Below are 15,056 nucleotides of genomic sequence, written 5' to 3'. Positions count from 1 at the left end.
AAACTTCCAGTATAAGAGGTTGGTACTTTGTGCAAAAATAGTGATTTACAAGTCAAATAGTAATAATTGATTTGATTCTAATTGTCTATTGTAGTATGGATACAACCTCCTCAGACAGATGGGAGCAGGGACCTGGACTGTATATATTGGCATTAATTTTCATAAATCTTGCTCACTTTGAAAAAGGGTTTTCCATCTTGCTGAAGAATTAAAAGCTGAAAGTAGTTTGAATAGCCCAAAGTGGCTTTTTGTATTTGCCACTAATGCTAGTTGATCCATTTTGTAGATAATTTTTTATCTTAAGTTGGGCTATTTTGTAGTGTTTATAAGAGCCAGGTGATGCATTTTATCCAGCTGTTTTTGTTGCTGCTATTGTTTTGTTTGATGACATCTATCTTTTTGTAATTATATCTAGGATAAACAACAACAGTCATCAAGTTTATAGTCCTTTATCTTTATCTTATCTTGTTTCTCAGTTTAGCAATCAGCTTTAGGAAAGTCTTCTGTCTCCCTAGAATGATTAATATACTCCACCACAATGCCATTTTTAGTTTTCTCTAATGCAAGTTGCCTTCATTTGCCCCCTTACACATCTACTTGCTTCCTTTCCCCTACTATTGGATTCATTTTTGAAAAAAAAAATTATCTTTTTTTCTAGTCTTAATTACCGTAATAATAGTTTATGTTTGTATAAATTGTACCTTTATATATGTTTATAATGTATAAGTGCTATCACATTTTTATTCATTTGATTGTCACAGTAACCTAAAGCTTTTGATTAGTGAGTTATAATGTAATTTCTAGGTTTCTGTAAATATTTTTGAATTTGTGTTTTCATATGTAACCAGTAATAATTTGCATTTGCATTTTCCTTTATGATTTTCAAAATACCTCTATTATTATTATTATGTACTTAATTATTCAGTAAAAACAGTTGCTCCTATGTGGAAGGAAAGAAACTTTTCCTGTGCCTGCTTAGCTTCTATGGCTAGTGCCTGCAAATTAGACTGACAGATGGCAGATTAACAGGAGAAAAGGCATACATATTTTATTTGATGTTAATATTTTAATTTTTTGCATACACAGAGGACTTCATAGAGAACCAGTAAAGACCCAAAGAAGCAGTTAGATGTTAGGGGCTTTATACCCTTTTAACAAAAGGTAATAGAATTGTGAAGTGACAAGACCAAGGAAAAGGGGTTTGAGTTTCTAGAAGTGGTAAATTGTGGGAAAGTAAATATATACTGGAAACTAACAGAAGTTAAGGATTATTTAGTAAGGTTTATGCAGACCCATCTGGTGCTGCCTTTCTGCATCCAGTGATAAGTGATAAGTGGAACACCTTCACAAAGAGAAATTTATGTCTTACATCTAGGCAAACAGGATGAGGGCCAGGAGCTCTTACTGTGTTTGCTACTTCCTAAGTGCCTTCAGGTCAAAATAATCCTTATGCCAAAGTGGCATGTTTTGGTATGGCATATTCTGATCCCCTTCAATCCAAAATTCAGAAAATGAAAGCATCAGCAATAATTTTATGATCATAATAACCGCTATCATCTATTACCTTCTTTTTAAATAAGTAAGACAACTTAAATTCTCTTTGGCAGGTATCTTATGGAAATATGTTGGGGTTTTGCAAATGTGCATTTTTTTGGTTATAGGTGAGAGTATCTTAGTTTGTAAGAACTCTGAGAAATCAAAAGGCATAGCTCTACTTCAGGGATCTCTAAAACCTGTTCGTAGCTGTTTGCAAAGACAAGAAGGAGAAGAAGTAACTGCAAGCATGATAAGAGCTATTCTGGAGGTAAGGAAGAGTTCACTAAATTATTTGCTCTTTGAAGCCTATAATATGATGATAGAATTTAATGATGTGAAGAAAAATCTTAGCTTTGTGTTTCATTGTGAGATTGTTTATAGTGTTCCCAAGTCTGAATGTCTTCTATTTTATATAGTTATTTCCTGGAGTTTAATACAGCTAGTGCTATGTCAGCGTATTTCAGAACAGTGGATTAAAACCCAAATGCCAGATGATTCTTTTTCTTTTTTAGGTATACTTTATTATTTTTTGAATTTTTAAAAAAGGTGACAAAATGGACCATAGTTCTTACATACAGATAATACCTATTGACATTAAAATAAAATCAAATTACAAACAGACATGATTAGAAGTTTCAAACAACATGGAAAGATCTAAAGTGAAAAATAAAACTTTCTATTCTGGGTCCTCAAAGGTAACGAATCTCCTTTTAAGTGTTTTGCGTATTCATCCAGAAATTTTTCTGTTCATATACCAGCATGCCTTGCTCTTGGCTTCAGTACTGGTGCTAGGGGTTCTGGTACCTGTGCTCATACTTTTTTCTCCCCTTTCGCTCTCCAGTTGAAAACAAACGAAAACACACAAAAAAAGGAAAGTAACTGATAACATAGGGTTGGTAAGGATATAGAAAGTAGGCATTCTTATATACTGCTGAAACTCTTTTGGGAGGGCAACTTGGACATATCCACTAAGATAAAAACAACAACAATGCCAAAACAGAACACATAGCCATTTACCAGTAGATTCACAACTAAGAGTTTTACTTAGGGATGTATTTGTGAAATTGCATAAAATTAAATGTACAAGAATGGTTATTATGGCACTATTGGCAATAAGAAAAAACTGGAAACAACCAAAATACCACAAATACTAAATAAATCTTGGTAAAACTATGCATTGGGGTCATTAAAAGGAGTAAGCTCTGTTTAGGTTGATTTAGTATGTTTTCAATCTGTATTAAATGGAAGAAATCAAAGGGAAAATTAGTACACCTAATTAGTATATTTAATATAGTTGTAGGAAGATGATATCCACAAAACACAACTCACTTCACTTTTTCTACACCCATTCCCATCCCCCTTCTGGGTGGGGAATATTCAATACTAGCATTCCTATATGCCCACATGTTTCAGAAGGAAGGCTATGTTGTTAGTTCCTACATTTCAGATAGATAGTGATTCATTTATTTTCATTTATGAGAAAATGTATCTACTTTTAAGGAAACTTTTGATGTTGTCATTAGGTGTTATCTACATGTATAACGAGTGATAATGGAAGAATTAATAAAAAGTCTCTACGTTAAGATGCTGAGAATATTTTAAGAGAACAAAATCACTTCATTTCTTTTATATCATAAGGGCCTGCATGTCTTATTAAAAAGTTACAGAAAATTTCAAACCTCTTATATCAGATAATAGTTGGTGGAATGGCAAGTACATCACAAGATATGCAGACTTATGCTTCTTGCACATTTTTGGCTGCGAGTATGAGAGAAGGGAAGCTGGGAATTCAGAAGAATCAAGATTCTGTTCAACTTGGAGCAATTGAAGCCTGTGTAATGTGGCTGCTAGAAAACGAATTCATCCAGATTACTGAAGCTAGTGATGGAACAGAAGGTAAGTGTGACTTAATTACAGTATACACTTTTTCATCTTTGCTGACTTTATACTGCTTAGTAAAAGGAAATTGACTTTTCAAACACTATAAAAGGAAACCGGTTTTTCGAGTGCTATATAAACTCATTTTTAGTACTTAGTGTTGGATTTAGCAACATCAGGCATTTAGCATAGAATCTGCTCATAAATATGCATACATGGGGCAAAATTCTGTTTGTAAAATTTATCAGAGGCTAAAACGTAAATTATAGAGTACAGAAAGACAGTGTTTTATTTAATCTCTAACATTTGATACTTTATTTCCCTTCTCCTGCCCCCAACCAGGAAAAGTGTATCATCCAACACATCTTGGTTCAGCAACTCTGTCTTCTTCACTTTCTCCAACTGATACTTTAGATATTTTTGCTGACCTCCAAAGAGCAATGAAGGGCTTTGTTTTAGAGAATGATTTGCATATTGTTTATCTGGTAAGTTCTATTAAGTTTGTGAAAATGGGGAGAAAATACTTATATAGAATCCTGAACATCTTGGGAACATCTTGTTTGTCTTCTTTAGGGTAGCAGTGGTGGAAATAGAGTACAGGTAAGAAGAGAGTTGTTTTAAAGTAATAAGCTAAATGTTATAGTGACACTTTAATTTATTTGTCTACTTTTTTCTCTAACCTTTAAAAAAAGCATTTGAGGTCTTTTATAAAAACATATTTTACAATATATAAAAGAATAGTAAAGTATAATGAAATATCAGGAAATTGAAAATAAGATGATCATATAAAATTCAAAGGTTTGTACATAAACATGCATGCCTTTAAGTCATGTACAGTTCCTGTAGCCAACTTTGGTTCTGAGTTTTCTAGCAACTACAGCAAACAGGAAAGCTTGATTAGTCTCAATATTGATAAGATAAACAAAACCAAAAAAATGAGGAAAAGGGGTACCTGGCTGTCGCAGTCAGTAAAGCATGTGACTTTTGATCTCTGGGTTGTAAGTTCGAGACCCATGTTGGGTGTAAAGATTACTTAAAAAAGTAAAATCTTTAAAAAAATAATTAGGAAAAATGTTGCATTTTATTGCATAAGAGAAATTTAGTCCTAAAAAGACACTCAGGGTCTTATATTCTTGAGAAAATCTCTATAATAAATGCAATAAGGAATTTTAAAGTCTTGTATATATTAGATAGTCTTTTATAACTATTTCTTATAACAAAGATTTTGATAAAAATTGAATAAAATAGGGTTTGAGATTGTATTCTCTGGAAAGAACCTGGCTAAAAATATTTTGTCAATTAAGAGCAGTCATAGGAACTGACATAAGCAAGATGGCAGAATAAGAGGCCCCTGGTTCTAGTCTCCATAACAGAAATATGAATTAGTAACTATTTACAGACGAAAAGACCTTTCTAAAAATCCCAGAACCTGGCAGTTAGGCTGAAACACATTCATGGAGCACAAAAACTGAGAAAAGCCACATTAGAAGGCTAAGAGCAGTGGTTTCACTTTGACAGTGTTGCCCCTCCCTAATCCAGCACTGTACCACACTGGGAGGAATTCTCTGGGCCTACAGTTTCTCCAGTGAGAAAAAGAGAGCTTGGGGTTGACATCCAGCTTCCTCAGCATTCTGGAGTGTTGCCTGGGAAGTCCACTTCTGTCTTACCTTATGGGGAACACTAGGGAAATAGGCAAGGCTAGATTACCTGAGGAACAATATGGGAGGTAGGGCTCACAGGGTTTTGTGTGTGGATTAGTGATGGCACTGCATCCCTCCTGGCCACCTTGCCCAATCAGAGAGCCCAGCAAATGGCTCCACCCACTTGTGCCAGATTGCTGCCTGTTTGACCAGAAAGCAGGGTGAACAGTTAAGCCCAGCTAGGATTCCCAGGCAATGGCCTGACTGCAGAGCCCAGCCTGTACCTCTGCCCTTGCAGGTAACCAGTCCGACACCCCTACCCAACTGCAGAGCTCATCTTGTGGCCCTGCTGGAGCAGGGACTCTGAACTGTAGAACACAGCCAGAAGTCCTGCATGATCACAGGGTCCATCCTGCAGCCCCATCCAACTATGGAGCACAACCTCTGGCCACACCTGAACACAAAGTTCAGTTAATGGCACCACCTATCCAAGGAGTCTAGTCTCTGGTCCTGTCTGGCCAGAGAGCCCAGCCAGTGGCCATGCCTGTCTGCAGAGCCCAGCTAACAATCCCACCTGATCAGGCAGCCTAGGGAGTGGTCTTGCCTGAGTGCAGGGCTGAGCCAGTGGCCCCACCCAACCAGAAACTCTGGCATCAAACCTTGCCCACCCTCCTGTGGGCTCTACCAGCTGGCCTTTGAGAACCTAGTTTGGGCTGACTAGTGAAAATCTTTCCCTATTGAAGCAAACCTGTAAAGACTAGAAGAAGTGACTGCTTCCTCAAATGCACACATACCAACACAAGGATACAAGAATAATGAAGAATCAAGGAAATATGGCACCGCCAAAGAAACTAGTAAAGCTCCAATAACCAAACCTAAACAAATGGAGATCTGTGAACTGACTGACCAAGAATTCAGAATAATCCTCTTAATGAATTTCAGTGAACTACAATAAAACACAGATAGTCAACCAAACAAAATTAGGAAACAGTACATGAGCAGAAGGAGAAATTCAACAAAGAAATAGAAACCATCAAAAAGTAAAACCAAACATGAATCCTAGAGCTGAAGAATACAGTGGGTGATGTGAAAAATTTAGTAGCTTCAAAAGTGGACTCAGTCAAGGAAAAGAAAAAATCTGTGAACTCAAAGATATTATGCTAAGTGATATAAGTCAGAATGAGAAAGACAAGTATCATATGATGCCACTCATAAATGGAATAAAAAAAGAATAAGCAAACAAAAAGCAGAAATAGATCCTAATTAAAGAAAGCAAACTGAGGGGGTAGGGTAGGGAGATGAGCAAATTGGGAGAAGAGGAGAAGAAGACACAGGCCTCCAGTTGTGGAATGATTAAGTCACAGGAATAAAATGTAGAGCATAAGGAATACAGTCAATGATATTGTAATAGTGATATAATAAGACATGTTAACTATACTTGTGGTGGACATAGCATAATGTATAAACTTGTTAAATCACTAAGTTGTATACCTGAAACTAATGTAACGTGTCTACTATATTAAAAAAAAAAAACATAAAATAATGAGTTAATGGATACACAAAATAAAAGATGTAAATGGTAACATCAATGACCTAAAACATAAGGGGATAGAGAAGTAAAATTTTGGAGTTTGTGTATGTAATCAAAGTTAAGTTTTTATCAGCTTAGAATAGGATGTTATAACTATATACAATGGAACATCATTCAGCTATCAAAAAGAAGGAAATCTTGCCATTTGTGACAACATGGATTATCCTGGGAGGGTATCATGTTCAGTGCAGTAAGCCAGAGAGAGGAAGGCACATATAATATGATATCACTCACATGTGGAATTTGAAAAAGTTGAACTCAGAAATATTGTTAAATGGCAGTTGCCTGGTGCCAGGGCATGGGGAACATAGGTAGATGTTGGTCAAAGAGTACAAACTTTCACTTATAATATGGATAAGTTGTAGGAATCTAATGTAAAAAATGGTAATTATAACTAATAACACTGTATTGTATACTTGGAATTTGTTTAGAGAGTAAATCTGTTCTTACCACAAACACACACAAAGTGGTAACTGTGTCAGGTGATGGATGTGTTAATTAACTTGATTGTCGTATTCATTACACAGGAACACATGTATCAAATCATCATATTATACATCTTCAATATATCCAATTTCATTTGTCAATTATACTTTGATAAAGCTTGGGGGAAAGGGGCAGATACATATATTTTGATAAGCAAGTGAGTGGTGGGAGCATAAAACTGAAATTCTCAGAGAATTAGGAAGGTTGGGGTGCCTAGCCAGCTCATTTGATAGAGCATGCAACTCTTGATCTTGGGGTTGTGAGTTCAAGCCCTACGTTGGGCCTAGAGAATACTTTAAAAAAATAAAATAAATCGTAAAAACAAAGTTAAATAGAATTAGGAAGGCTTATCAGGAAATGCGTTTAAATAAAAAACAGTGTTGAGGTGAACAGGGGAAATGCCAGAACAAGGCCATTTTCTCTTCTTTTAGTGAACAATTGTAATACATGGGTGATAATATGCTCAAAGTTCTGTGCCTGAGAATGTGGCTAGGAAGAATCTCAAAGCCAGTGTTATAAGTTACCTGCCACGGCCTTAAAACTGTCTCATTTATCATACAGTGGATAAGATTATCAGTTCTAGGGTCAGACTGCCAGTTTACTTCCATGAAAATCAGATTGAATATAAGTCATTAAAATAATTGCTAATGAAATATGTGAGACAACTGTAAAAACTGTAAAAAAAAAAAAAACAACAGAAATTGAATTTCAGTGTATTGTGGATATGGTCTACATAAGAAAGCAGTGATAAATTCTAATCAGTAGACTTAGACTCAAAACAAAAGGCCTTGACCTTAGCTCAAAATGTGGCAAGTTAATATACATTTATGTTTTAAGTTAAATAAAACCTGTAGTTTTCATATACTATTTTATTTTTTGAATATTTAAAACATTTATGTGATTCAAAAGTCAGAAGTACATCAAAAGGATGTACCTCTACTCCTTCATAGATAACTATTTTCATTAGTTTTTAATACACAGACACACCTTGGCAATATTGCAGGTTTGGTTCCAGACCACTGTAACAAAGCAAATCAATGCAGTAAGTGAGCCAAATGACTTTTTTGGTTTCCCAGTATATATAAGTTTATACTATACTATAGTCACTATAGTCTATTAAGTGTGCAATAGCATTGTCTAAAAAATGTACATACCTTAATTTAAAAATACTTTATTGCTAAAAAATGTTAAGCATCATCTAAGCTTTCAGCAAGTCATAATCATTTTGCTGGTGGAAGTTCTTGCCTGGATGTTGATGTCTGCTAATTGATCCAGGTGATGATTGCTAAAGTTGGAGGTGGCTGTGGCAATTTCTTAAGAATAAGACAACAATGAAATTTGCCAATGAAATTTGACTCTTTCACAAGCAATTTCTCTGTAGCATGCGATGCTGTTTGATAGCATTTTACCGACAGTAGAGCTTCTTTCAAAATTGGAGTCAATCCTCTCAAACTCCGCTGCTGCTTTCTTTATCAACTAAGTTTATGTCACATTCTAAATCCATTGTTGTCATTTTGATGGTTCTCACAGCATCTGCACCAGGAGTAGATTACATCTCAAGAAACCACTTTCTTTGCTCATCCGTAAGAGGCAACTGCTTATATATTCAAGTTTTATCATGAGATTGCAGCAATTCAGTCACATCTGCAGGCTCCACTTCTGATTCAGGTTCTCTTGCTGTTTCCACCACAACTGCAGTTACTTCCTCCATGGGAATCTTGGACCCATACATTCATCCATGAGGGTTGGAAGTCACTTCTCTTAAACTCCCATTGATGTTAAAGTTTTGACCTCTTCCCATGAATCATAAATGTTCTTATGGGATCTAGAATGGTGGAATCCTTTCCAGAAAGTTTTCAATGTACTTTGCCTGGACCCATCAGAGGAATTACTGTCTTTAACAGCTATAGCCTTATGAAATACAGTTCTTCAATAATAAGACTTGAAAGTCAAAATTACAGTTGGCTCTTGAACAAAATGGGTTTGAACTTTGCAGGTCCACTTATACATGGATTTTCAAAAAATAAATATAGCACAGTACTGTGTATTTTCCTTATGATTTTCTTAACATTTTCATTTTTATAGCTATATCATAAGAATACAGTATATAATATAGCATAAAATATGTGTTAATTGACTGTTTCTGTTATTGGTAAAGCTTTCCGTCAACAGTAGACTATGAGCAGTTAAGATTTGGGGAGAGTCAAAAGTTATACACAGATTTTTCCACTGCATTGGGGTTGGTGCCCCAACCCCCACATTGTTCAAGTATTATCTATACTTCAAGATCCATGGACTGTAGAATGGATATTCCATTAGGAGATAGGAAAACAACATTTGTCTTGTACATCTCCATCAGAGCTCATGAGTGACTACATTGTCTGCAGTAATTGGAAAGGAATCTTTTTTTTTTCTGAGTAGGTCTCAATAGTAGGTTTAAAATACTCAGTAAACCATGTTGTAAACAGATGTGCTGTTATCCAGGCTTTGCTATTCCATTTACAGAGCACAGGGAGAGTAGATTTAGCACAATTACTAAGGACCTTAGGATTTTGGAATGGTAAATGAGCACTGGCTTCAACTTCAAGTCACCAGCTGCATAAGTACCTAACAAGAATCATCGTGTCCTTTGAAACTTTGAAGCCAGGCATTGACTTGTCTTTAGCTATGAAAAATCCTAGATGGCATCGTCTTCTAATAGTAGACTATTTTGTCTCCATTGAAAATTTTTTGTTTAATGTAGCTATGTTTATTAATGATTTTAGCTAGATCTTCTGGATAACTTGCTGCAGCTTCTATATCAGCACCTGCTGCTTAACCTTGCACTTTTACATTATGGGCACGGCTTCTTTCCTTAAACCTCACAAACCAGCCTCTGCCAGTTTCCAGTTTTTCTTGTACAGCTTCCTCTCCTCTCTCAGCCTCTCAGAATTGAAGAGTTAGAGGCTTGCTCTGGTTTAGGCTTTGGCTTAAGGGAGTGTTGTGGCTATTTTGATCTCTATTCAGGTCACTCACTCTTTCTACATATCAGCAATAAGAATGTTTCACCTTCTTATCATTTGTGTGTTTACTGGAGTAGAACTTTTAATTTAAAAGTTCAAGAACTTTTCCTTTGCTTTCACAACAGAGCTGCTTGGTGGAAAAGGCCTAGCTTTCAGCTTGTTTCAGCTTTCTATATGCTTTCCTCACTAAGCTTAATCATTTCTAGCTTTTGATTTAAGAGATTTGGGACTCTTCCTTTTCATTTCAACATGTGGAGGCCATTGTAGGGTTACTAATTGGCCTAATTTCAATATCGTTATATCTCAGGGAGTAGGAAAGCCCTAGGAGAGGGAGAGAGATAGGGTAATGGCTGGTCAGTGGAGCAGTCAGAAGACACAATATTTATCAAGTTCACTTTATTTATCAAGTTTATTTATCAAGTTTTATATGGGTGTGGTTAATGAGACCTTAAAACAATTACAATAGTAACATCAAAGATAATTTATCATCGATTATCATAGCACATAAAATAATGAAAAAATTTGAAATAAACTGTGAGAATTACAAAATATGACCCAGAGACACAAAGTGAGCAAATGCTGTTGGAAAAATGGTGCCAGTAGACTTGCTCAAAGCAGGACCGTCACAAACCTTTAATTTGTATTAAAAAAAAAAAGACAATATCTGTGAAATGTAATAAACTATATAAAATAAGAAAGTACTATATCTCTTTTGTTTTATAAATACTAGCAAGCACATATATGTATTCTTACTTTACCTTACTGTAAGTGCACTGTATACATTTTTTTTTGCACCATCTTTTTTCCTTAACAATATATCTTGGAAATCACTCTGTCAGTTTATGGAGATTTTCAATTCTTTTTTAAAATATCTGTATAACTCCATTGTGTGTGTATACCATTATTTATTCAGTTCTCTGTTGATGGACAGTTGGGTTGTTTCCAATATTTTGTTACGGCAAATGATGCTACAGTGAATAACTTTGGTGCATATATTATTTAGTTTTGAGGGAGGTATATCTTTAGGAAAGACTCCCTAAAGAACAATTGTTTGATAAAGTATAAAGGCACATGTGATTTTGGTTTTGTAAGATTGCCCTCCATAAGATTTGTATCACTTTTCAATTTTACCAGTGCTATATTAGGGTAGTTATTTTTCCACAACCTGATGAATAGAGTATATATATTGATAAGCTTTTATACTTTTTAGTGTATTTTTAATTTATATTTTTAAGCTATGAATACATTTGAACATTTTTTCCATTTGTTTAAGGACAGTATGCTTTTTTCCCTCCATGAATTGTCCATGTCTTTTATTTTTCTATTGTGTTTTGTTCTTTTTCTTAAGTTTTTAAGGTTGTTTTATATATTAGGGAGAATAGTGCTTTGTAGTATAAGTTGAAAGTATTTTTATCCTAGTTTTTTAGTTGGCTTTGGCTGTGTTTATTGTGTGTTTTACCTCACATTTTTAAAAAATGTCGTTGAATTTATGAACTTCCGTATCGGCAAGAAATGCTTTTCTTGATCTAAGATTATAAAGGAATTCTCTAACATTGTTCTTCATGTAATTGTCTGATTATGATTCCCTTCTTTTGAGCTGTGTTCCATTAGAAGTTTATTCTAGTACAGTAGTCACCCCTTATCCATGGGGGATACATTCTATGTGCCATGGGGCACTACTCTTCCTAATATATAAAACAACCTTAAAAACTTAAGAAAAAGAACAAAACACAATAGAAAAATAAAACACATGACAATTCATGGAGGGAAAAAATGGGGGATGCATTCCAATACCATCAGTGGATGCCTGAAACCCAGATAGTACCGAACCCTATGTATATTATGTTTTTCCCATACCTACATACCTTTGATAAATTTTAATTTATAAATTAGGCACAGTAAGAGATTAATAACAACAACATAAAAAAATAGAACAATTATGTAATGTTATAAATTTTTGTGAATGTGATCTTTCAAATTATTTACTGTATGTACCCTTCTTGTGATGATGTGAGATGATAAATTGCCTATGTAATGAGATGAAGTGAGGTGAATACTATAGACATTATGATGTAGTGTGAAGCCACTATTGACCTTCTGATGATATATCATCTGTTATGGACCATGGTTAACTGTGGGTAACTAAAACCATGGGAAGTGAAACCAACAGATAAGCAGCAGGGGAGACCTACTGTATATGGCTTTTCAATTTTACCTTTCTTTCATGGTGACATTCTGCAGTCACAATTTCATTTATTAAAAGGTTTATTTACACACAACGAATGAAAAAATTTCTTTAGCTTTTATCTTTACTTTTCCCCCCATGTTTTATGTACTAATTTGCATTTTTTATCTGTATATTTTAAACTTACATTTGGTTTTGGATGTATATCTGCTTCATTTGTCAGTCTGACAACAGACCAATTTTACCAATTTTTACACGAGTTACCCTGTTTTAATTAAAAGCTTTTCTTGTATGTTTTATCTAATGGGGCTAGTTTCCTTCATTGCTCTCCTTTTTCAGTGTTCATACGCATTCTTGCTTGCTTGCTTTTTAATGTAATGCTTAGAATTAACTTGGTATTTTCATTGGTATTGTTAAATTTACACATTGTCATGTAGGAGAATTGACATCCTTCTTTTTTAGACTGATTGGTCTTATTCATGAAGAGACATGTTTCTCTATTTCTTTAAGTCTATTTTTGGGCTTCCAAGAATGTTCTGAAAATTTTCTCATGTAGAAGTTGAATATATATTTTTAAAATAGCTTTGTGTAATATGGTTTATACAGCATACCATTTAAAGTATGTTAGTGGGTTTTAGTATATTCACAGAGTTGTGCAATTATCACCAATATCTAATTTCAGAACATTTTCATCACCCTAGAAAAACCCTGGTTGCATTAGCAGTTACTCTCAAATTTCCTCTAGTCTCCTCATTCTCCCTTAGTCCTAAGCAACCACTAATGCAATAGTGTGCCTTCTGTTTTATAAACTTTCGTATTCTGGAAATTTCATATAAATGGGATCATATAATATGTGGTCTTTTATGACTGGTTTCTTTCACTTAGCATAATATTTTCAAGTTTCATCCATGGTATAACTTATATTCCTATTTTTTCTATTTTTTAAAAAAAATTGAGTATAGTTGACACATGATGTTACATTAGTTTTAGGTATAGAACATAGTGATTCAATAGCTCTGTATGTTTTGCTATGATCACCACAAATGTAGCTACCATCTGTCACCATACAATGCTATTACAGTACCATCGATTACATTCCTTATACTGTACCTTTTATTCCTGTGACTTATTTAATAACTGGAAGCTTGTATCTTGTCCAGGAATTTGTTCATTTTATATAGCTTCTCTAATTTGTTGGTATTCATTTCACATTATTTTCTTATAACCCCCCCCTCCTTTTTTCTCTGTACATTCAGTAATGTTATCCCTTCTTTCATTCCTGACTTTAGTAATTTAAGTCCTCTCTCTTCATTTCTGAATCAGCCTAGGTAAAGTTTTTCAATTTCATTCATCTTTTCAAAGCACTGTTAAAAGTATTTAAACAAGGAAGCCATTAGATTGAGGTGGCTGTAATGCCTTGGTAGCTTACATAAGCAAGACAAAACATAAGCCAGAAGCAGTGCACTCAAATCCAAGAAATTGAAACTTGAGAACAACCAATCACAAACAGCCATTGAGGCTTTCCCAAGTAAGGCAAGTGCTTAAGCTATAACCAGTCAAATAATTGCTTTGCTTTGCTTCAGCATCTTCTCTATAAAAACTTTGCTCCTCCCCGTTAGTGGAGGGCTTCTAACCACCTTTGGTTTGGCACTGCCCAATTGAAATCAATTTATGCTCAAATAAAATCTTGAAAAATTTTAATGTATCTCAAGTTTGCCTTTTACCAGAACCAATTTTTGTTTAGTTGATTTTTCTTTTATTATTTTTGGCTATTTCATTAATTTCTGCTCTTTATTATTCCTTCTTATTTTGGCTTTACGTTGTTCTTCAATTTGCAATTGTCTAAAGTTGAAGATTAGGGTATTAGTTTCAACCCTTTATTTTTTTAATAGAAGCATTTATAGCTATACATTTCTCTCAAAATACTACTTTCACTGCATCTTCTAAGTTCAGTACGTTATGTTTTCATTTTTTATATTCATTAATTTTAAGGTACTTTGTAATTTCTATTGTGATTTTTTTCCCTAACCCATTGTCATTTAGTAGTTTCTTGTTTAATTCCCACATTATGAATCTCAAACATTATTTGTTATACATTTTGAATTTTATTCCATTCTTAGGAAACATACTTTGTGTAATTTAGTGTGTGTATGTATATATATGGATGTGTGTGTGTGTATATATATATTTATATATTTTATAAATACATATTTATATATATTTATATATATTATATATATGTGTGTATGTATATATATGGATGTGTGTGTGTATATATATATATTTTAAGATTTTAAGATTTTATATATATATGTTAAATATATAATATTTAATTATAATATTTATAATTATAATATTTAACATATATATATATATTTTTTTAAGACTTTATTTTTAAGCAATTTCTACACACAACATGGGACTCAAACCCACAACCTTGAGATCATGAGTTGCATGTTCCACTGACTGAGGCAGCTAGGCACTACTTTTATACATTGAGGCTTGTTTTATTGCCTGCATATGGTCTATCCTGGAGAATGTTCTATGTGAATTCAAGAACAATGTGCACTCTTCTCTTGTTGGATGGAGTTCTACAGATGTCTGTTAGGTCTAGTTGATTTAGAATATTGTCTTAGAAGACTAAGTTGATCTTCTGCTTAGTTCTATCCAGTTGAAAGTTAGGGTATTTAAGTCTTAAGCTATTATTTTTTAATTTCTCTTTTCATTTATGACAAGTT

General features: G+C 34.0%; 1 protein-coding gene across 1 annotated transcript in view; it reads left to right on the top strand.

Moving 5' to 3' along the window:
* Nucleotides 1-15,056, top strand: part of POLQ (DNA polymerase theta) — a 123,587-nt gene that overhangs the window by 28,213 nt on the left and 80,318 nt on the right. Inside the window, exons 10-12 of the mRNA XM_043594280.1 lie at nucleotides 1,662-1,804; nucleotides 3,228-3,432; nucleotides 3,757-3,899. Of these exons, the coding sequence (XP_043450215.1) occupies nucleotides 1,662-1,804; nucleotides 3,228-3,432; nucleotides 3,757-3,899 (491 nt within the window). The remainder of the gene's footprint in view (nucleotides 1-1,661; nucleotides 1,805-3,227; nucleotides 3,433-3,756; nucleotides 3,900-15,056) is intronic.

This window comes from Prionailurus bengalensis, chromosome C2 (assembly GCF_016509475.1).
Source record: "Prionailurus bengalensis isolate Pbe53 chromosome C2, Fcat_Pben_1.1_paternal_pri, whole genome shotgun sequence".
Lineage (NCBI taxonomy): Eukaryota > Metazoa > Chordata > Mammalia > Carnivora > Felidae > Prionailurus > Prionailurus bengalensis.
The sequence above is the reverse complement of the archived record's forward strand: the minus strand, read 5'-3'. Positions and strand labels throughout refer to the sequence as shown.